At 43.3% G+C, this 23,596-nt stretch overlaps 2 protein-coding genes across 2 annotated transcripts in view; one reads left to right on the top strand and one right to left on the bottom strand.

The window, feature by feature from the left end:
* Positions 1-23,596, top strand: part of LOC134842792 (ATP-dependent 6-phosphofructokinase, muscle type-like) — a 480,347-nt gene that overhangs the window by 330,190 nt on the left and 126,561 nt on the right. The gene's annotated exons all lie outside the window — the stretch shown is intronic.
* On the bottom strand, positions 24-5,199 carry LOC134841480 (protein sarah-like). The gene is made up of 5 exons (XM_063857500.1): positions 5,119-5,199; positions 4,814-4,969; positions 4,391-4,579; positions 2,671-3,028; positions 24-965 (listed from the first exon to the last, which is right to left on the bottom strand). The coding sequence occupies exons 1-5, from the start codon at positions 5,167-5,169 to the stop codon at positions 664-666; spliced, it is 1,056 nt and encodes a 351-aa protein (XP_063713570.1). The 5' UTR covers positions 5,170-5,199; the 3' UTR covers positions 24-663.

Below are 23,596 nucleotides of genomic sequence, written 5' to 3'. Positions count from 1 at the left end.
TTCAATCAAAAATTTTAATGAAATTATTCATTTCATGCATTATTTATTCATTTTCTTGGTATTTTTGACGATTCTAATAATTGTGTAATCAATTAGCCCATATAAACCAATAAGAATTAATATTTTTCTGTTTTTCTGCTCTTGGACCCATTCTTGCACTTGAACTATTTTGCTTATTGCTCCGCCTCCTGTTGAAGCATATGCAGTTTCAATTGTATTTGAGCCAGTACATTACCATTAGACTGCAAGATATCAAAGGTTAGCTGAAAATCTAACCATAAAAGTGTTTCAATTACATTTTACAATTGAAGGACACTGAATGTCATTTGACAGACAAAATTTGTACTTATTCAGGTACTCCATTCGTTTTCTTAATATAAGTAAATTTATATACATTTCACTTTAAAGAGGAATGCTAGCTAAGCACAGGAATTAAATACTAATTTATCTACCTTATAAAACGGAGAATCGCGCTTGTACTACATCTTATTTTGATCAACGAATCGTCCAAGAAATGGTTTTTTATGATGAATGAAAGTTGATCTCTTGAGAACAACCAATCGTACAACCCAGATCCGTTAAGTAGCTATAATCAATCAGTCAAGTTTAAATGCTTATAAGCAAATATTGCAGAAGCCGAATATACTTTGGCAAATTTTGAGTTTATACATCCCCATTGGGCGACATCCTTTGCTTAACTCCCGACGACTCGACTGGTTCATTTTCCCCGTCACTGTCCGAGTACACCGGGATGTCGTCTCCCGTTGGTTGTGCAAACAGTGGTCGCTCTTCTCCTTCATCCTCTTCGTCCCCTTCCCCCGCAGGCCACGTGGCATAGGGGGGACATGGGGATCTAGGAATGGGTCCTCCTGGTCTACTGTCAGAGCGTGAAGACGGCCCGTCGACTGAGGTAACGAAAATTGATGGGTTACCGTCGTCTTCGGGAAGAATTTCTACAACTTGGCCTGAAATAATAACAATCTATTAAGCTATGGCAATAGTGTTGCACACAGCGCAGATTGCAATGCAAATAGCGCAGGATGTTACATCCTGGGATAAATATTTTGAATCAGTTAAAAGATAAGGAACAATTTCCTTTCCCGAATTTTGTACCCTTTTCACGGCACTTGACAGACATGGGATTCAATTCGATAATAACTCTAAGACTGAGTCATGTTCGCCAAAATCATCTTAAAAAGTGGTAAAATTAAAAACTGTTTCACGTTCTCACATCTTCACTATGGTAAATTTACCTGGAAAGTTAATTTTCATCGGAATCCGAATCACGGCCAGTATAACTCAATCAATGAATCAATCAATGACCAATATAATCACTGGTTGAACAACTGCTTGAACCAATTGTTTAACAACTGGTTGAACCAATTAGTTTAAAAAAATGGTTTGTTGAACTGATTCAATCAATTATTAATTGGTTAGACCGATTTCGTTAAATACAGGTCTTTTTTAACCAATTAAAACTGGACCATAGAATAGCTTTCAAGAGTGCATTTTGAATCTAAGTAAGGCCCGGGAAGCTTTTTTTTTCAACGCCACTCCAAACCTTCAGTCGTGCTCTATCGATTGATAATTAGCAATTTTATATAATTTGAGGTTCAACCGTATAAGCCTCCCCCAATCAATTTACGGAGGGGGGGGGGGGGGGGAAGAGAAAATATGGTTTTTAGATGAATTAACTTTGAGAAAAGCCTAGATTCATTCAAAATTAAGCGTTTTACCAAAAAAAAATTGAATTGAAACATTAATCTAAGCAATTACCAGTACACAATTGCGTCTCGCACACATAAATGTAGAAACTAATTTCATTTGAGCGATATCATGAAATGTATACAGAATCAATTTTCAGATTTACTTTCACTAGCGAACTTGACTGAGCGTTAGTGTTATTATATGCTTGGGAAGGGCATTCTACGGTAGGTCATTAAGAAGAGGCGGAGAGATAGTACGGTTGATCCCAATTTGATAACGTCCGCCAAACTTCCGGCTCCGAATTCTTTTAACGCTTGCATCATTAATTATAAAACAGTAGGTATTTATAATTTGTTTTATCAATGTTTATTAGCATAATTGCGTAAACCGATTTGGTTAATAATATTTTAATTGGTTAATGGTTTTAAAAAAATGGTTTTACTTTTTTAACTGGACATCACTGATCACGGCTGATAAGGCTTTAAGATGATACGTTCGAGTTTCATAGAAAATATATGGCGTTAGAGCTTTTTTCAAGGATGGCATTAACGCATTTGAACTTCCAGAACAATTTATTATTGACCCTTTTTTTGATTAAGTTAACTCAAAGTGAGAGAATTGGACCAATACAGTGGAAACTCTAAAAATCAAAATTCACGTTCGAAACTAGAAGTCATTCACGTTTTTTCGCACCATTTACACTATTGCAGTTACAGCGCGTAATCTGCCGTTTTTTCAGCAATGAATTTGAAATGAATTTTAAAAGTGACATTCATAAGTGCGCTAATATGTATGAATGTTCTTCTACATATTAGAGCATTTAAAATCTTTTCATTGAAAAACGAAAAAAAAATCAAGTTTATAAGCACTTAGAGACAACCAAAACGCTGCGACACCTAATCATCCCTTACTTGTTTAGAATTATAGTTCCATTAACTTTGAGGCAGATAAGATCATTTTCACCTGGTTGGCTGCAGTGATGAGCGAAAGCAGTTAGCAGAAGCATAGTGTCCAAATTGGGATGCGAAGAGGAGCTTGATGAGGTCGTATTAATATTTGCACTTTGTGGTTCGAAGGCTACTGGGTTCGCATAAGCTCCACCTCGAGCAGCCGCGATGCTAGTCGCCGACACCATTTTTCTGCTGGATGATGGCGAGGATGATATTTTCATGGCGGATAAGTCCAGTTCCGGTGCAGGGTGAGGTGGGTCCTCATAGCACGCTTCCCAGCCGACAGGCGGCGACGGAGGAGGAGACACTAGGAACATCTTGTCCGACTGTGGTACTTCCAGAAAGTCTGGCTCATTCATATTTGGCAAAGGCTAAACATCAATTGAATTTCGTGAGAGCTGAAGAAAAAGCACAAATGATACAGCAAATTCTTTGAAAAACGAGTATTCTCTTTTTTCTGGATTTCTTATTTGAGGTTAAATTACTTCTCAATTAGTTACTGAACGGAAGATTCGATTTCCATACACAAGTCGAAGTTACAATGACTGCCGATTCATGCTCCACAAGGATACTTTCAACATCTCGAAAAAATACTCATCGTCCAATACAGATTCACTTGCTGTACTTACTGAAGTAGATGAGTCACTGGACGCATGAGAAGAGCAGAAATGCGAAAAAATGCACTATAGTTAAGAGAACTTAGGAATGTTTTGAGTCATTTTGGACACACGCGCAAAGCAGCGCTTCATAACGCTTGTGATACAAGGCAAGCAAGGCATTGCAAGCTAGCAAATAAAAAATGAGACGGAAATCACGACTTCGAAAAAAAGGAATATATTTATTTTCTAATACTTCTTCAATTTCAGAAAAGCCATCGAGAAACTCAAACAGCAGCACTGAGGAAGCTTTTATCTACCGAGCGGATTACTCAGCCAACAATACTTGGGTACACGCCACGCCCTCCTAGCCGAAGAAATTGTTTTCGTAATTTTTTCGAGCTATTAAGTTTCAAAACTTGAAGCGTTTACACCCCCAACGCGTGAAAAAAGGTCTAGCTCCCGACTACCAGTCACTTGCTCTCTCGATGCACAACGAAATAGCTCAAACCTAACGAGAACAAAGACGAAATTTTTTTTTAATTAGGTAAAAATCGCGCAACCGACAAAACTGACATCAATTTCAATTTTATTTTAGAAACAGAAAACTTCGGTGTGTATAAAACCCTTACAAATTATATTCATTAAGCTCAAAATTGATTTGAAAAAGCAAAAGAAGATATTGAAATGGTTAATGCGATAAAACACGGCAAGTCAGCCGACGAAAATAGAAACGAAATCCAAAATATGCCAAAAAAATCAACTTACTCAGTTAAACATGTTTTTGCAATTGTAGTTCTAGATACAGCAATACTGCACATTCTGGTCCGGGTCGGTAGACCCATGCGTTTTTATTTGAGTTCACATGTGAATAAATTATCTTATCAATTCATATGTGCTTTGTTTGCTCCAACATGTTTAAATGAATTGAATACAATGCCTACTAAAGCTGAAGATAAACCCCATTTCAGCGATCATGTGAAGTTGTTTAGAGCGATTTGAGGTAGCAATGCATACGCTTTAATAAAGTGATATAGCTAATTGAAAACTACCAATTAGAAAGTACAAGTCCAAAAAAGTAAAAACCGAGTTAGGCCTTGATTTCTTTAAAAAACTAAAAATATCCCTAACACTCACTTGGTCGGCCAGGTACACATTGGTCTCTGATCCACATATCTGAGATTGATGGAGGTCCACTTTAGCGCAGATGGCCTCAAAGCCCACTGGAAAGTTCACCCGCACCCTGCGGAAACTCTTCAGATAGTTGAAAGTCACTTCATTTGGAGATGACTCACAGAAATTGCGAAACAAATTTTCGAATTCCACCTAAATTTGAATTTTTTATTAGAAAAAGAAATTTTCAAGGAAATTTTCTATTAGACCTGAAAAAGATAATGAATCTCTATCCCAAAATCGGAAGTTTACGAAAACTTTTCTTTGAGTGCTTTCGACCAAAAATATCGATGAGCAATTCAGACCAATTATTACCATATTATAAAACTAACACATCACAGCGTCAAATTGAATCACTAAGTCGTATACATAATTCGGCTTTCTTACTTTCTTGTCTTCTGATTCAAAAACTTCTTGAGCAACATTTTGAGCCATTAAAGATATGGGATTGGTTCGTAGGTAATCTGCCAGTTCATCTAACGTCCATGACTCCAGATTATTGTCTCCTTGACCTTGAATACTTCGAAGTTGACCAGCATTTTCCTTAATTATAAACAAAACAATTATATTCAAAGATAAAATTCATTAATATTTTTTTTCACACCGTTTTTAAGAAATGTCACAAAAAATCGTAATCACATTGTAACATTTGTACTTAGCAGACATACTGGGCACTAGCAATGTTTTTTTACCGTTATTGCCTGTACTTCAGCATCAAACTCATCTTCATCGCAATCCTGCATCTTCTCAACTGAAAAAAGCCAACGAACAATATGGTAAGGCTAACTGAACCAAGAAAAACTTAACAAGGAAAAAGAAATTTCAAAAAAATCACAGGCAAAAAATTTACCTTGCAAATAAAAAAAAATTGCCCTGAAACCTGCATCGAGGAGAGACGGTATTAGAAATAAATTAACAGTAAACTTGGGCGAGCTCTACATTGGCCATTCACCATCTGTATCAGTACAGCCACAATACCAATGTGGGAAATATCACGTGTAACATTGGCCCGGAGGTACATACCGACGGAAAATAAAGCTAGGTTATGAAACGACTGGCTAGCGTATTACAGCTTCACGTGCTTTTAACCATCTCTACCAAAGCCAGTTCTATGTGTGGTCCATTAACATCGGGTCGACAAAGTCATTACTATTTAAGGCCTCGGCCAGATCACGCAATTTAACTTAGTTACATGCAAAAATAATGAGCTTGTGCCCTCCCCCGGCTTGGCACAGTCGAACCTGCCGAGGCACTAGAAAAAGGATTCTGGAATTTTTAAATTTTCGATTCAAATTCAATTTACAAGATGTCACTAAAGTTATATTATTATTCTTATTATTAAAAGGAATTTATGTAACGAAGGTTACAAAAGGGTTTCCCTCAGATACAAATTTACAGAAAAACGGCAACCGTTCTTAGTAGTCACAAGCTAGCTTCCAGGAGCAGGAAACTTTCTCATTGTATTTCTCACTTAAGACGCACCAGAGAAAACTAATAAGTTTTTGGGATTGAAGAAATCTATCGCTGCAGGAAGTTCGTTCACCAGTCGCGGTGCACGACACCAGAAATTGGTATCTCCTTTTGATAGACGAGAACGCTCAGCATTGAATTCAAGTTTATTTTGTCTGAAGTTCATTCTGTAGGCCAGATGTGCAGAAGAATCAAAATCAAAGCAACCAGCAAAAAGTTTTGACAGCATGAGCAAATCCGTGAGTTGCAAATGAAGCGAAACAGGGAGAAGGTTGAGAAATAACAGACACTCCTTGTAATTTTCACAATGTGGGAGAATCCACCTCGTTACACGCTTCTGAACTGCTTCGAGATTTCTCCTTGACCGGGCCGAGGCGTGTAACATGAGTAAGACCTCTCTTCGAGAGTGGAAATGTCATCGGTGTGGAACTGGGATCGTAATGTTTTAAAGATCTTTGTAACATTCGCCCAAATAGTACACAGCGACGGAGCGTAGAAAAAGTACCTATTAACGACTGGCAGGCGTCAGTTACCTTAATCCTACTCGTTTTTCACCGTCTCGACCTTGCCAGTTGATTTTCTGGTCTGTTTAGGGCTAAGTAAAAAGTTACTATTTTTAGGCCATCAGTCAATCGACTTTTGATCAGCTTTCGTTTACATGCGAACACAACCACATAGCTGAGTCTCGGATCCTCAGACTACGTGATTGCCATTAAAAACACGGCTCGAACAACCTATTTTAATATGTTTTTGTATGACAGTTCTATATTAAATCCATTGGAGATGGATTGACCCTTTCCTCTTTCTAGCTACTCATATTCTAAAATATCAAAATATACCGGTGTTAATTTAAAGTTTCACGACATCCAAGTAGCTATACAGTCAGTTTTATACAGTCCCTTCACATAAAACAGTCTCTGGGGGACCAAGCCTCCGCTCCCGTGATATTCCTGCGATAACGCTCTTATCTCTTCCAATTTGTGTCCCGGGAGGGTTTCGTGGTATATTTCTTCCCCACTGAAGCTTCCTTCTCCACTAATATCCGCTGATAAGGGTCTTATCGTGCTTTGTTGCCACGATAAGAGGCTTTGTGTTTCTCGTCTCTTGTGCGACCGTTTTTCACAATATTTGTCGTTGTTCTGCTTTTCGTCATTTTTCGTCAAAATGGCCGTCTTTTTTGTATTTCTCAGAAATATTCACTTTTCAATCGAAATTTTGAAAATAAAAATTTCGGAATATTTCTACCCTCATTCGCAATACTTTTTCGTTAATAAGGCCTTTATTCGTTCTTTTTCGTGTCGCCGGAAGGTTGCGCTGTGCCATCTGGCAGAATGGCACATACTCCCCGGACAAGTCCCCATCAATGTCCCTATTGATTGCATAACACCGGGTCATCGTCATGTAGTGTTCCAGTTCTCTGTAATCAATCTTACAAATCGCATAAGAAAATGAAATTTATCTACTCCACCTCAACTCACTACGTGTTCACAAATGGCATCGTACTACATTTCACTGCCTTTCAACATTTTCACAAAATTTGCACCATGAGGAGTGTCCTAGATAAAATTTCTTTTCTGACTACTTACATCGTCTTGCCATAAAACTTCTTTTCGTTCTTTGTGATTAAAAAGTGGGACGTGGCACGGCCACGCACCCGTTAAAATTAACTTAACGTCACTCACCAAGTATAATCAGTTATTTATGCAGTCCTTTCAATATTAAAACTAAGAAACTCTGTGGCTACCCCCACTCCCCGGACAAAAATATCCATCGACGTCCCCGTCGATCGCCCAAAGTCTAGGAGATCGAGGTTGGATTGTGGAACACGTAGAGGACCATCTGGGGCGACCCAGTTGGACTCGGTATTGTCATGACTGATGTATTTGATGCCGTCTTTATCGACGTCCTGAATCGTCAGGATCGTCTCTTTTGGATCTGTCGGCAGATCATGGAGCCATTCGAGTACGCGCAAGTTCGTTAGTTCTTGCTCATGAGTCTGTTTCGCTTCTGGTTCTGATCGATCGTCGATCCAACCTTAATCCATATCATTCACCAAGTCGATTTCTTCTAGTATCGCCACTTCGTCCAGTCCCACTAGCGAGTCCATGACATCACTTACAACTATCCTGTCTACAACGAAATCCTCGCCGTACGGATTCTATTTCTTCTCGTTTTTTCCTCTCTTGCTCTGGCGTGTTTCCATAGTGAGAGGAAAGTCAGGCTGTATTCCTTTGTCAATTTCGATTTGTTCCGGGCAGTCCCAGTCTTCCTCGGCATAAGGTAGAGTTTCATCGTCCACCTCTACTCGCTCGGTCAACTCGAGGTCCAGTGGTAGGTCGCAATCGTCCATCAGCTCATTCCCGTCGTTTTTGTCGCGAGTACCCCTTTCATTCACTTCACAAGCAGGGTCCACTATCAAATAGTCTCCTTCTTGCATGTCCGCTGGGATGCACCAGTCCTCTGACGAGGCATTGTGCGGTTTGATATTTTCGTAATGAGCTGCTCTTCCAGTGCTCAATCGATAAAAACGACCCCCTTGGTGCACCTCTGTTATCTGAAACGGACCACGCCATTTCTTTAATAATTTCTAGGTTCCTTTTGGTGGAACCACTTCCTGGAACACCCAGACGTAGTCGCCAACTGAGTAGGCTTTCGCATCGGCTGTCCTTTTATCAAACCTCCTCTTTTGTCTAATTTGCGCCTGTTGCGTGTTCCTCCTGCATAAGTCATTGAGGTCCTGTTGTCTTCTAATAACATCCCGCACGTACGTTTGCGGTGCTGTCCTCTTCCCCTCATATTCAGGGTAGAAAAACGTCAACGGGAGCGCTTTTTCATGACCCGTTTACATCATGTGCGGACTTATTCCCGTGGTGGAATGCTCCGTGCTGTTGTAAGCACCCATCACTTGCGGCAAGTGCTTGTCCCAGTCATCCATGTAACGCGAGCAGAAGACTCTCAGCATGGATACCAGTGGGCGATTTTGCCTCTCGACTAGGCCATTCGTTTGCGGGTGATAAGTGGTCGAGTGGGCCTGCGCTACCTGCGACCTTTTCATTAACTCCTTCGTGAGATCACCCACGAATGCTTTGCCATTGTCCGATTGGAACGTGATGGGGCAGCCATGCCTCGCTATCCACACATTTATCAAATGATCGCATGTTTCTTCCGCCGATGCTGTCATGTAGGGTGCTGCCTCCGCATACTTCGTAAAATGGTCGATCATTACCAGCACCTGATTATAGCCCGTTGCTGTCATGCAGATTTTCTGATGATCAATTTGCACCACTTCGTTGAAACCTGACGACTCTATTGACTGTAGGGGGAACCTTAGTTTCCTGGGATCCTTCGCCTGCTGACATGACAGGCATGCGGCGATCCACTTCTCTCAAGCCTTCTTCAATCCCGGCCATTCGAATCGTTTCTGTATCCTGTTATACACTTTGTCCACGCCTTGATGGCCCATCTGATCATGTGAGCGAAAGAGCAATTCGGTCTGGTACAACTGTGGTAACACTATTGAATTGTATTTATAGAGGACCTTGTCCTCCTCTTTTCGTTTTCAGGCTACGATTCCGTCCTTGTTCAGGTACAACAAGTCGTTTCGCTTCAGGTAAATTGCTTCAAGATCTTGTAGCTGTCTTCTTCCAAACCTCCCTTGCCAGGTGCTCCATTCTCGATCCATCTCTTCAGACTGCTCGTCATTCTATCATTTCGTTGAGCCCTTAGGAGATCCGACAGCCTGTACCTGGCTTTCAAATAGGTCTTTACCACGTTCATTTGCCCACTCATTATCTCCGGAGCATGAGCATCGTCCATCAACTTGACACACCATATCTTTTTCAAAGGCGTCGCTTCCTGCACAGATGGTTCCAGATTGGTACGGACGACCATGTGGCAGCAATCTGGTTGGGCGTTTCGAAACTGCTATCAGCTCGAGCTCGTCTGCGGCATTATCTACCACAGTGCCCTCTTCATCTGAGGTGTATCTGTCCCTGTCTGGATCCTGATGCGTTTCTCGGTCCAGCCCACGCTGCTTCCAGTCTACCAATAAGGAGTGGATTGCGATCTCTGACATATCGGAATTGGAAGTTGTTTCAGATGTGTTGTCCCAGGACTGGGGCCTCGAGTCAACACTTGAGTCGACTGATTTCCCAACATCATATTCCAAGTTGTCTGAGATGTTTCTCGACTCCCCGGACAAAACTCTGTCCATCGGTCGCTTCAAACCCGACTCCCCGGACAAAATTCTACCCCTAGGTGGTCTCGTCAACCTCTCCCCGGACAAGTTGTCCTGCACGGGCTCAAAGGTGTCTGACTCCTCAGACGAGTCGTCCTTAACTGGCTCGAAGGTATCAGACTCCCCGGACATTGTCTCGTCCACGGACGAACAATCGGGGCTCGGCTCGTATACTTCTTTTGCATCCGTGAAGTGCACTCTCCTCGTGAAGCTAGACTTCGACTTGATCCTGACTTCCTCAGTGGTTTGGTTCTGATTCAGTGTTCTCAATAAGAGTTCTCAATAAGACCTCCTTCGGCATCGAGCTCACCAGTTGGTTGACTATCGACCTGCAATCCCGTTCAACGCCTCGGCTGCGAATGGACACTGGCCTCTTCTCTGTTCTCTCGGTGACAGTCAACCGCTGCATTGTCTCCATCCACTCACGATCATGCCTATCCACTTCCCTGTCCAACAAGTCACGGAGCTTTCCCATGATGTCCGGCGCCACGTTCACCGTCCTGTTCAATAGAGCCATGCTGTTTATACCTAGTCTGGTAAGTTCCTGCTGTACCAAGTTGGATCGGACTAGCAGATCCAACGGAACGGGCTCGCCTCTGGCTAAAAGCTTTATCTCCGCGGCCGTCTCCACTGGAAGGTCAGGGTGTCCGGGTATAGGATTCCCTGACTTGTCTAACCACCTAGTAAGTGGCAGTTTGTCGTAGGTTTCTTTGTCCAGAAAGGAAAACCCGACTTTGATTTCTGATTGGTTAGCCTGTTTCTCCTCGAGGCGCTCATAAAATTCTGTCTTTTTTCTGAGGCTATCTGCGTTCTGGTGCTTGTCACGGGTACGATGCTCTATGATCATGTGGTATCCATCCAGGCGCACGATCCAACGACCAATATAACTTTGGTCCATCGAATAGGTTTTCAGCCAGGCAAGGGCACGATTTACGATTATCCACACGTAACTTGAAGGGAGCACTCCCCAAGTAAGCCCTGTATTTTTCCACGAAAGTGATCACCGCAAACATCTCCGCTTTTGGTGCGCCGTACTTCATTTCAGTATCACTCAGGACTTTACTCCCGTAGACTATCGGACGAAGAACCGTTCTCCCGTTCCACTCCTGCTCCTGGTGAAGTATGCCCGATATCGCAACTACTGATGCATCCGTATCCAGCACGAACGTCCCCTTCTCTGTTGGCATGCCGAGGACCGGTGCCTCGCAAAGTTCACGTTTGATGTTTTCAAATGAAACTTGTGCCTCATCAGTCCTAGTGAACTTTTTGCCCTTGTTTCTCATCAACCTCTGCATGGGGTATATTTTGTCAGCATACCCCTTGATGAACTCTCGATAATAATTAGCGAATCCCAAAAAACTCATCAGCTGTGTATCTGTTTTAGGTGCCTTCCAGGTCAGCACCGCTTCAACCGCTTCGGGATCTGGTCTCACTCCATGTTTGTCAACCAGGCGGCCCAGATATTTTATGGAATCTCTGAGGATTTCACACTTAGAGGGTTTACATTTCAGACCCGCCTGCTTCATGCAAGAAAACACCTCCTCCAACCTCTCTATGTGGTCTTCTAAGGTTGGTGTTGCAATGATGAGATTCCCGTATTACTTAGTGACGCTCGTGAGTGCCTGGGCCATCAGTCGCTGGAATGTGGCCGTCGCGTTGCACAATCCGAATGGCATCCTCTTCCACTGGAACAATCCCAGCTCACACGCGAAGCCTGTTTTCTCTCGATCCTGCTTTCTGAGTGGCACTTGCCAGAACGCAGAGCCCAAATCCAACGTCGTGAAGAACTTCGCGTCTCCCAGCTTGGATAGGCTCTCATCGATGCGGGGAATCGGGTATGCGTCCTTTATAGTAACTGCGTTCGGATAACGGAAATCACAACAAAATCTGAGTTGTCCCCCTTTCTTTTTCGCCATGACCACGCCACAAGCCCATGGGGACTTCGACGGCTCGATAATGTCGTACTCCATTAACATCTCGATTTCCTTCCTACACGCTTTTGACTTGTTTGGGGTCATTCTTCTCGCCCCTTCCCTATGAGGTACCGAGCCCTCTTCTATCTCAATCTCGTGTTCTACAAAATTACAACAGCCTATGTCGGCCTTATGTTTCGAAAAAACGTCTGCGTTCCGATTTAGCACCGCTATGAGCGAACCTAGTTCCTTGTCTGGTATTTTACCCTTCAGATGTTCTATCTCAGGTAGGACAGGTTTATTCGCCGCTAACTCTGCTTCTGTCGGCCTCTCAGGAAAGTTGGAACAACTAGACAGCCCATCATCTGTTTCCGACTTCATTGAAAACAATTTCCTAGAAGATTTCAATTCATTCACTCTCGTCATTATACATTCTTGGTTCGCATGTAATGGACATTTAGTTACATCAAACTTTTTCAAGTTCTCCACACTCTGAAAGTCTGTGTTCAGAGGCAAAGCGTAGCCAAGTTTCTTTCCCCTCTGTATTGTCACTGTTGTTGCTTCTGTGTTCAATAACACACTCACACACAGTCCGCTCTGAGTGAGTGAGAAGCTTCTTCCTAAAATAGCCGAGCTTTTACTGTTTGGATTTGGTACCAGACACACCTGTCTGTCATTGCTGAGTTCATTCAAGTTCCTCATCCTAAACGTCGCTACTACGGCTTGTTTTGGTTTTAATCTAACTTTTCGATCCAGAAAAATCGGCACCTTGGCCTGGTTAATTAAGATCTTATTAAGGGGTCTCTTTTCATACTTTCTCTCAGGATCCTTGATCCTAATCAACCCGTCATTGAGATCGATCGTGACGTCAGAGTTGCGCACGAAGTCCCTTCCTAAGTTGAACTGATCGGATTCGTCCAAATTCTCCACTACTAGGAAGCTCATCCAAAGATGTCTTCCTCCGAGCTGTAGTGAAATGATCGGGGTTCGTCCAGTCACATAGATCGCTCACTGCTTGGCAGCTGCCAACCTGATGTTTTTCGGTATGAGATCCGACCTTTCGAAACCCATGTCGGTCCAAATTTTGACTGGCATGACACTAACCACTGCTCTCGTGTCTACCAGTCCCTTAACTGAAAGTTGCCTGCCTTGCACGTCCAGCACGTGTGCGGCCAGATCGGGCTCGCAACCTATATGCACCGCATCTTGTTCGAGCATCGCGTTTTGTCCGATTCGTCTAACCTTCAGCTCCTCCTGACCAATGTATATCCGGCCAATGTGATCGTTCGCATCAGTTATGTGAGCTTTCGTGTAGATATTGATGCCATCCACATTCATTAGAATCGGGTAAGGGCCATGGACATCGATATAATGTCCATCCACTTTCATCAGCCTCGGACCTCCCGTTGTGAGCAGCGCTCGCACTGCCCTGGAGTCCAGTTTGGGATCTTTCTCCTTCAGGTAGTCGGCATAGATGTCCAGGTGGACTAGTGTAATCTCTGATGGTTCACTCAAGTTCTTGACCACCTGGTGCCCTGCGACTGAGATAATGGACATTATTTTTGTCCCCTCTTTCGTCATGCCGAAAGTTTTACCAGATATAACGTTCAGTTTTAGTCCTTGTTTCCTGGGTTCCTCTTTGTCTTCTACTTTCGTCGTTTTACCCAGAATATTAAAACTTTCCCGAAGATCTGTGCTCTCCAGCTCCGACCTTACCCATTGCTCCACTTCTTTCGTGGCTAGGTCCTGTTTGACATTCTGCAGCGCTGTCCTTGCCGCCAGGCCGTAATCCACCTTGAGTGGGCTAGACGATTCTGCCTCCAGGCTCGAGGCTACCACCTCATCAGGCAGTGTCTTCACCTTCTTCGTCGTAAAGGTGCTCGGTGTCGTCTCCTTTCTCCGAGACTCAGCCTCGTTCATCAGACGTGCTCGACTGGCCTTGACACCCGGAAGCGCCTCTTTGTGGCGGGGTTGTTTCGCGTCCGCAACTGCATCCCAAAATTGAGTACAATCCGACTTGAAGTGTCCCTCCAAATTACAGAAGAAACACCTCGGACCATATTTCATGATGAGCCCTCTGACATACTCTTCGTGATCCTCGTCGGTCGCATCGGCGTCCTCGAGAAAGTAGCCTATCGCCTTCATGTTCTGTTTGTATGCAGAACACGCGGAAACGTGATGGTCCATCGAACCACAATTCGCACACGATCTCCTCTTATCCATGTCATCGCGAGGTTTGTACCAACTGGAATTCGCACCAGTGTTTGTCCCGCTATAGTTACCATAATTGCTGTAACGGTTTTGCGCCCTCGGCTTTATGAGCAAATACTCGCGTGACTTCATGCGCAAATCATCGAGCGTGGGTACCTGATCAAGTGACAGGGTGAAATGTGTGGCCAACATCGTCTTCAACTCCTCACTCTTTACTCCGTCCATGAACTTCGAAGCAATCGCCAAGTTCCGCTCGGATATTCTCTCATCGGGATTGCTTCTCCTCCTAAGCAACTCAAGGTCGTCCAAAAATTTATCTATGGATTCGTCATCTCTTTGACGCCTCTTTTCGAATTTAACCATAGCCTGGTGCCCCTGTACTCCAGAGCCGAAACGATTCAGCAGGATGTCGAATATCTTGCGAGCGCTGTCTCTCTCATTGGCTCTTTTCGCCATTACACAACTTAATGCAGTACCCTCCAGGTTGCTCTTCAGCGCGCTGCACTCTTGTTTCTTGGAGAGATTCTCTTCCTCAAAGTGTAACTTCATCACCTCTATCCAAGTATCAATGCAGCCGTCTGTCTCGTCTTTATATGACTTCGGCTTTTTCAGTGTCCTTCTTGACCTCTCTCGTCTCTCGGTTGACTTCGAGAGCTTGGTAATGAATGTTTCGAGAGATCTGTTCAGGGGCTCAAACATCGAGGCATACATCGTTGTATCCTGTGAGACTGTAGTCAGATCTGGTACTGAACTGACTTGTAGCACAGTTGGCAACATTGTCTCCGGGGTGGCATCTGCCTCCGGCGGGACTGGATTCGTCCAGCCAGGCCTCGACGGCGCTGCCCTTGGCCGCTCCTTGTTTCTAGGTTCGTAGTTCGTTCTCGAGCCTTGCTGGGCTCTGGCATTGCTGCCCGTACCATCTCCATCATTTGCATGGCGTGAGCGCTCCCTTGGGTTGGAACGCTCCTGCCAATTGCTCCCATTCAGGATCGCGTCAAGCTTCCGCATCATTAAGTCAGACTTTGCATCTAACCTTTTCTCCAGGCTAGTCATCGTGTGGGCGTAGGTACTATCATGATCGTTCAACAATCGTTCGATCTCCCTGGTCATCCTAGCCTCTCTTTCGTATGACTCCTTGTTTGCCTGTGCCAGGCTCTCCGCCAGGCATTGATCAGTGTTGTGTATCAACTGAGCCTGATCAACCCTCGCCTGCGACTTCACGTGCGTTAGTTCGTCTCTCAGATTCTCTTGACCTTTGTGAGCCTTCTCATCAACCTGATCTATTCTTTTAGCCATGTCCCGTCTCAGTTCATCTAGACCATTCATTACGCCAGCGAACATGTCGCTTATGTCGCCTGTGGCCCCGAATGACGGGGTTAGCCCCAGAGAAGATGAGGTCAACTGCGGCTGCAGCCTGGTGCTTGATGACGCACCGCCTTTTTGCTTGCTCATCGACGTCATTAATCTGTCGAAGGTTGATGACGCTCCCATCGTTATCCCATCTGACATGGGCCTGGTCGACGAGGCTGACGACGCCTTCCTGCTCATATCGTTCCTTGGGCACGGTGTGAAGTTCACATCCGGATGGGCTATCTCCGGGTAGTCATAACTGGAAGTTAAACCTACAGTTGGTAGTGACGCCATGCGCTCGTCGTACAAAGACTTCCAACTCTTCTTGGCCTTCGAACCCTGCTGTTCTTCACTCGGGCTTATACTCGACATCATCGCGTTGTTGCTCTGCTTGGCCAGAGATGAGTGGGTACTTGCCGAATGTGAATATTCTCCCCTCCACCTATGACTCTTGGTCTCCGATTTGGACATTCCCTTGAATAACACTTCCTCTCGCGGCTCGACCTCGGAACGCTCCGAGGTCTCCTCCGTCCTCTCGACTTCCTCCCGCTCGAGGTCCTCGCTCGGCTCAAATTCGGGTCGAATGAGCGTCTGTTCTCCCTCGTCAAAGGGGTCCACAAGCGTTTCGCTTGCGGTTCCGGCTTCGGCGCTCCGCCTTTGATCGCCATCGAGGTTTTTCTCGCTCCTTAATCTCATTCCGCTCACTGAAAGATCAGGTTGACCTTTAGTCGATTAGTTTTCAGCAAACACGTCGGAGGCGCTGCTAAACGAGGACTGGCTACGCCTAGTTTTAAATTTTCGCGTGCTGCCCTTGCTCAGCCTGGGAATCTTAGTAGTCGATCCTAACGAGTCCCTGCGCTGCATACTTTGTGACAAAAAACAATATTGGTATGTCGAAAAGTCAGTATCAATCTCTTAGGTTTCTCAATGACAATCTTAGTGACTCAGCTAGAGTTACACACACACAGGGCCTGCCCGGTATTGATATAATGCTAACTCAACCTTGTCGTATAGTATAACAGTATCACAAAATTTTCACAAGATATAATCAACACACAAAACACAATGGATAATCAGATAAGAATATCCTACAGGTGACAGCGACTTTTTGTCAGTATCAATTTATTGCCACACAATTTATCAAGTCACTGCTTTGTTAAAATTAAACAATCTTTGATAAAAGGCAGTGATGATTCAGAAACAGATCAACAAAACTTAGTCTTAAAGTAAAAGACTTCCCCCAATCGGAACGATCCGAAAGAACAAAGCCCAGGACACAGTCTTCTCAAGTGGGTGCGTATTTGCCTAATACACCCACCGAGGTTTTTTTTTAGGTGCCCTGCGATTGCCCGAGCTGTCCTATTAAGTGGCTCAAGGCAACCTCTGATCGAAAATTTCTAAAGTCTATGAAAAAGCTCTCCCACACCCGGACTGCTCCAAGTGCACGAGAGTAGGGAACAACTTTTCTTCTCAAGTGAGTGTGTATTTGCCTAATACACTCACCGAGGTCTTCTTTTATTCGTTCCCGGATTGCCCGAACTTTCCTATTAATTAGCTCAAGGCAACCACACAACCAAAATCACAATCAAAAAAATTTTGTTCGGGTACTTCTGATACACCCGATCAAGAATCCAAAGTTGATCACAAGTTTCCGGGTCAAAGTGGGCTCTTATGATCCTAATAAGCCCGCCTAATATCCTAATACGATTTTAATTAAATGGATATTTTCCGTTTCCCAAATTGCCGCAGAAGGTTTCCTCAAGTTTCTAAAAGGAAGGTTGTTTAGAAGGTTTAAGACACTCCGGAGGGTTACTTCGGAGGGTTGTTAAGACACTTAGCCTACTTCGGAGGGTACCTTAATCACCCAAGTTACTTCGGAGGTTCCCCTTAAATTTACTAAGGAGGGTCAATAAGATGCTTAATATGCTCCGGAGGGTTGCTTCGGAGGGTACCTTCAAAATTTTCAAATTTCTGAACCTCACTTAGAAGGGCCTTCAATTAACTTCAGGAAGCGTCAAAACAAGCTAAATTCTCTAGGGGGGGTGTTTTAACCTCTTTGGATGATCTCGTGGAAATTTTTTACTAAGGAGGGTTGCTAAGGGGTTTAGCTGACTCCGGAGGGTTACTTCGGAGGGTTCCCCAAAAATCAAGAAAAAAGGTTATGTTACCGCGATAAAGTCTCCAAAAGCGGTTCACCTGACTTAAAACTAGGTTGGCTGACACGGTCAACCTTCCCAGTTGGATAAAAAGGTGTTTAGATAAAATTTTCTGCCGCTCGGAGGGTTACCTGTGATTTGGACCCTCCGAACCAACAAATTCTAAAAAATTTTTCTTCTCCGAGATTATCAACCCAAAAACGGTTGCGGTCCGGAAAAGTGGTCCAAAACGTCGACTTATGGTACCAAAATTATCCCGATCGGTTGACTAGTCTTTGAGAAATTGCCAAAAACGTGTTTGTCCAAATGGCCTTTTTTCACCACCTATATAGGTTCTGAGGAACTTTTTCCGCAATTCCTATTGAAAGTGCCTAAAAATAATTGAAACGAGCGTAGTAGCCCTGTACGGCACTGGAATTATGCAAAAAAACCGGACCAAAATTGGTTTGGAGACAAAAATTTGGCCAATAACTATCAAATTTGGACCCTCCGATTCCTTCCTTTTCCAATTCTTAAGTCGTTAACTCTATCCACGGAGCTAATCGGAGGGTTACTCAAAAATTTTTCTGGCAGCTGAGCTCGTTATGCTAGCACGCTCGTAATGCAAAAAATTTTATTGCTCTAACTCTAAAAACTCAAAAACTCGATTCCCAAAACAGATTGACAAAATTCAGAAAATTATCGAAATTTTGACCGAAAAATTTTGGTTTTTTCAACTTTCACTGAGTCTTCGTTCACGCGGTTTCTTTAGTTAGGGGGATTGAACTACGTAGCTACTCCCTATGTAGAAGCTTTCTGTTGTTCGGAAAAGCTCGGATATCCAAAAATTTGGGGTCTATAGTTTGTCAAAAATCGATAATTTTTCGACGAAATTTGGGTGTTTCTTGGGTCTAAATAGGAGATAAGTAATATATAGTCAGGACAATAATCTATTAGTAGTCGTTAATGAATAGTACTATACCCTCCTTTGCACTAAAATACCCGAATTAAGACCCTTAACTCGGAAATTTGTAATCGAAGGAGGGTACAATCGGACCGCGCCAATCGTGCCCCCCACCACTTAAGTTTTAATGAAATAGTACCCGAACGATACTAAAATTGCTTCAACGATACCCAACAGTCGTTGTGGATGTTGTCCCTATGTCCCTGTTGAGTGTGGAATACGTCGGTCAGCTTGCCACTCTACCCTCCGGTCACCGGCAAAATCACCATTAACGTGCTTAAACACTCAAATTACACTCGAGGGAGGGTATCCAACCCTTCACCAAAACACACAATCTTTCTATCAGAAACGATATAAATCAATCTGAAACAACAACAAATAGGAAAGTCAGATCACATCTCGTCCGGAAATAACATATAAACTGTCACTTTACGTTTTTTACTGTTTTTGGTCTTTTTTGGATTTTTTACTGTTTTTTGTACTTTTTTGTTTTTAAATAAATTTGTTTTTGGCTTTTTCTTGGTTATACACTATTTTTGTTTGGTTTTACGCTTTCTCTTTAATTGTTTTTAGTCCCGGGACCTTGGGACAAGCGGGCTCATGACTTCCCACCTAACCCTCCGGCCCCCGGAATTTTCGGTGTTAACTAAGTTAAAAAGCTAAATAGTACCAGACGGAGGGTACACACCTTCCCCCTAGTACTATAACGGTCATTAAGGCCTCTAACTCGGGCATACGCCCGGAGCGGAGGGTTCGTCGCTGAAACGCTTGCTGATCATGATGGTCTTATGCCTTTGACAGGCCCACCCAGGAGCGCCATAAAAACGTCTATGTAACATTCGCCCAAATACTACACAGCGACGGAGCGTAGAAAAAGTACCTATTAACGACTGGCAGGCGTCAGTTACCTTAATCCTACTCGTTTTTCACCGTCTCGACCTTGCCAGTTGATTTTCTGGTCTGTTTAGGGCTAAGTAAAAAGTTACTATTTTTAGGCCATCAGTCAAACGACTTTTGATCAGCTTTCGTTTACATGCGAACACAACCACATAGCTGAGTCTCGGATCCTCAGACTACGTGATTGCCATTAAAAACACGGCTCAAACAACCTATTTTAAAATGTTTTTGTGTCACAGTTCTATATTAAATCCATTGGAGATGGATTGACCCTTTCCTCTTTCTAGCTACTCATATTCTAAAATATCAAACTATACCGGTGTTAATATAAAGTTTCACGACATCCAAGTAGCTATACAGTCAGTTTTATACAGTCCCTTCACATAAAACAGTCTCTGGGGGACCAAGCCTCCGCTCCCGTGATATTCCTGCGATAACGCTCTTATCTCTTCCAATTTGTGTCCCGGGAGGGTACCGTGGTATATTTCTTCCCCACTGAAGCTTCCTTCTCCACTAATATCCGCTGATAAGGGTCTTATCGTGCTTTGTTGCCACGATAAGAGGCTTTGTGTTTCTCGTCTCTTGTGCGACCGTTTTTCACAATATTTGTCGTTGTTCTACTTTTCGTCATTTTTCGTCAAAATGGCCGTCTTTTTGTATTTCTCAGAAATATTCACTTTTCAATCGAAATTTTGAAAATAAAAATTTCGGAATATTTCTACCCTCCTTGGCAATACTTTTTCGTTAATAAGGCCTTTATTCGTTCTTTTTCGTGTCGCCGGAAGGTTGCGCTGTGCCATCTGGCAGAATGGCACAATTGGCAGGCTTCTGACCTCGTCCGCCCCGTTTGGGTAGAGAGATGATATGCTTGTAAGTGTTGTGCCAGTCGGTCATATTTGGAAGTTTGACCTTGAGGAATACGAACAACGTAATTTTGGGGTGAAATGTAATTTTTCAAATTTTCGAATTGAGCCTGTCATGCTCAACTTTCTCGCGAAAACTGAAAATCTCAGAAATACAAGCTCAGAACAACCGAATAACAATCGCGGGAAAGTAGTGGAAAAAGCAGCGGGAAGTTTCTATTCGCAATTTCCAGACATAAAAATCACACGAGAGTAGAGCTGTCCTATCCTGAATAGGAAGCAGAGCGATTGCGAACAAAACAGAGACAAGTAAGAAGTGGACCAGAGTGAACCCTCAGTGGAAAGGTGGACAGCTGGGGTATCCCAATGGTCCAGTTCCAAAACTCAATTCTCGAGTCAAAACTCTTTTCCCTTGCTGGAATTATTTGATTACAAACTTCTTGAGTTAAAACTTATTTACCTTAATGCTAGAGTTACTGATTAATTTAATTATTCCAATTCTCGAATGTGCTGGTATGTAAGTACCCAATTTAGTTTTTTTGAGTGTGTTTTATAATTGTTATGTTGAGATAAGAAGAGTTTTAGGTTGATCCACCTGAAAAGGATCAAAGGTTCACTGTCTAATAAAAGTAGCTGTATGGATTGTTCTGACCCTGTTTTTAACGGCGTTCGCATGTCTTAGGTATTTTGACACCTAAGTATGGGGACGTTTTTATTTTCTAGAGTGGGGGGTATTTTGGTAGTGACCTTTAAGCTGAAACAAAGGTTTTAGTGTCATGTAGCAAGTGAACCGAATTGGCTCCGACCGTTTGAGGTAGAAAAACACAAGAGATAGTGACCCTGACTCTTGAGCCAATGGTTATTAGGCCTGTTTTTTTTAACCTCATATGTGACTTAATTAGACGACTGTTACATGGATGCACTAATTAGACTAATTGTTGTGACTCTTTTATTAAAAAGTCTTTTTCATATTAAATGTTAAAAGGTGACCAGCCAAGTAGGAAAGTGGTTCACAAGAAGGGAACCCGACAAGTGCTGGACACGACAAGGGGAAATCCAGCACCAACGGGACCGATCAGAGAAGGCACACAGGGGTGTTTTGTTTGGTCAATCTACGAACAACTGGGAGACTGGACTGGAACAGGTGACCAGCCAAGTGGGAAAGTAGTGCTGGAGAGAGGTGCTGGACGGACAAGGAGACAACCAGCACGGAATCAGAACAACCAGAGGGGGATACACAGAGGTGTTCTGGTTGGTCAATCGGGTATCGTTAGAATCCACATTACATTATAGGAGATAAGTGTAAAATTGGATAAGCGGAACCCCACCGTTTTGAGAAACGTTTTTACTTGAGCAGAGCTTGGAAATAGGTTCTACGGTTTTCTCTCGAGAGGTTTAGCACCCAGCGCTTAAGGTAATTTTCGGCTTAAGAGGGGGGCTAAATAGGGGGGAGGTTAGAAGGGGGCTGGTTAGGTTAGAGGTTGGCGGTTGCAAATTGTAAAAAGGGGGGACACGTTAAAGTAACTATCAACCGATATCCTCGATTTAGTTACATTATAATCTTAAACGCGTGAATTATATAGAGAGGATATCCAAATTTAAGATCGAAGTAAGGTAGGTACCCTGTTCGGATCGGGTGGGAGGAACGGAGATAGACAGTTTTTGAAACCCGGAAGGACAATACCCCATAATAACGTTATGAGAGGGGAGGAAAAAGCGTGACAATCAGGTAGCAGACATTCTTTCTACGAAAGGGTGACATTGGTCACCTCTGATTTTAGATGGGTTCATCTTTCTGTTTTCATAATTTTTTCTCGTTTGTGTTTTTACGTTTTTGGTACTAATTTTATCGGTTTTTGAACAAACAGGTGATCACAACACACCGGCGAACAAGTTGAATTTCATTTTGCATCAGATTCATAAAGGGAGATAAATACAGGGGGTTAGCATTTGAAACTTTTGGCCAGTAAGGTTGGGTCTTAGAGAAATTTTTATACTAGAGCTCAAGTGGTGGTACCAGGGATAGTGGTTCAAGAGTCCCAACAGCGAAGAAGAAGAAATCAGTTTGTCCAACACTAAGGAAGAAGGGGTCTTGTGACAGTGTGTGTGTCCCAACACCGAAGTGACGAAGTTCTGGGACAGTACGAAGAAGTCTTGGGACGGTACTAAGAAGTCTGAGGACAGTGCCGAAAGGTCTTGGGAGGACAGTACCAGGAAGTCTTGGGACAAGCGGAAAAGTCTTGGGACAGAGCGGAAAGTCTTGGGACAGTACCAGGAAGTCTTGGAAAGAGCCCGAAAAGTCTTGGGACAGAGCGGAAAGTCTTGGTACGGTACCAGGAAGTCTTGGGACAGAGCGGAAAAGTCTTGGGACAGTACCAGGAAGTCTTGGGGGGACAGAGTGAAAAAGTCTTGGGACAGCACTAGGAAGTCTTGAGACTGAACAGAAAGGTCTTGGGACAGTACCAGGAGGTCTTGGGACAGAGCGGAAAAGTCTTGGGACAGTACCAGGAAGACTTGGGACAGAGTGAAAAAGTCTTGGGACAGCAGCAGGAAGTCTTGGGACAGAGCGGAAAAGTCTTGGGACAACCCTACTTCGCCTCATGATTCTTCTTTACAATTTTTTTTATCTAAAATATTAATTTTACTAATTTCTATTTTAAGAATAAAAATTCTAAAAAATATTCCTAATTTTCTTAAGACAATTTTTTTTAGTTCGTGATCTTATTAGAGCAGATTTTTCTTGATTTTAATCGTTCTGACCGGTGCTTTGAACTCTTCACTTAAGTATTTGGATATTTCACACTGTCCCAATGCCTACCACTTCAGTATTGGGCTACCTCGCACTGTCCCAATACCCTCTTCGCCTCAGATGTCGGAACACTACGCACGTCCCAAGACCTCTTGGTACCGTCCCAAGACTTTTCAGTAGTGTCACAAGACTTTTCTGTACTGTCCCAAGACTTTTCGGCACTGTCCCAAGACCTTTTGGTAATGTCCCTAAGACTTTGCGGTAGTATCCCAAGAATTTTCTGTACTGTCCCAAGACTTTTCTGTACCGTCCCAAGACTTCTTGATGCTGTCCCAAGACTTTTCGGCACTGTCCCAAGACTTTTCTGTACTGTTCCAAGAC

This window comes from Symsagittifera roscoffensis, chromosome 3 (genome assembly GCF_963678635.1).
Source record: "Symsagittifera roscoffensis chromosome 3, txSymRosc1.1, whole genome shotgun sequence".
NCBI classification, from domain to species: domain Eukaryota; kingdom Metazoa; phylum Xenacoelomorpha; order Acoela; family Convolutidae; genus Symsagittifera; species Symsagittifera roscoffensis.
Note: the sequence above shows the minus strand (reverse complement) of the source record. Positions and strands in the feature narration are given on the sequence as shown.

Coding starts and splice junctions, on each gene's coding strand:
- LOC134841480 (XM_063857500.1), bottom strand. CDS start 5,169: ATGCAGGATTGCGATGAAGATGAGTTTGATGCTGAAGTACAGGCAATA. Junction 4,580..4,813: donor TTGAATCAGAAGACAAGAAA/GTAAGAAAGCCG, acceptor ATTCAAATTTAG/GTGGAATTCGAAAATTTGTT. Junction 966..2,670: donor TCATCACTGCAGCCAACCAG/GTGAAAATGATC, acceptor TTATTATTTCAG/GCCAAGTTGTAGAAATTCTT.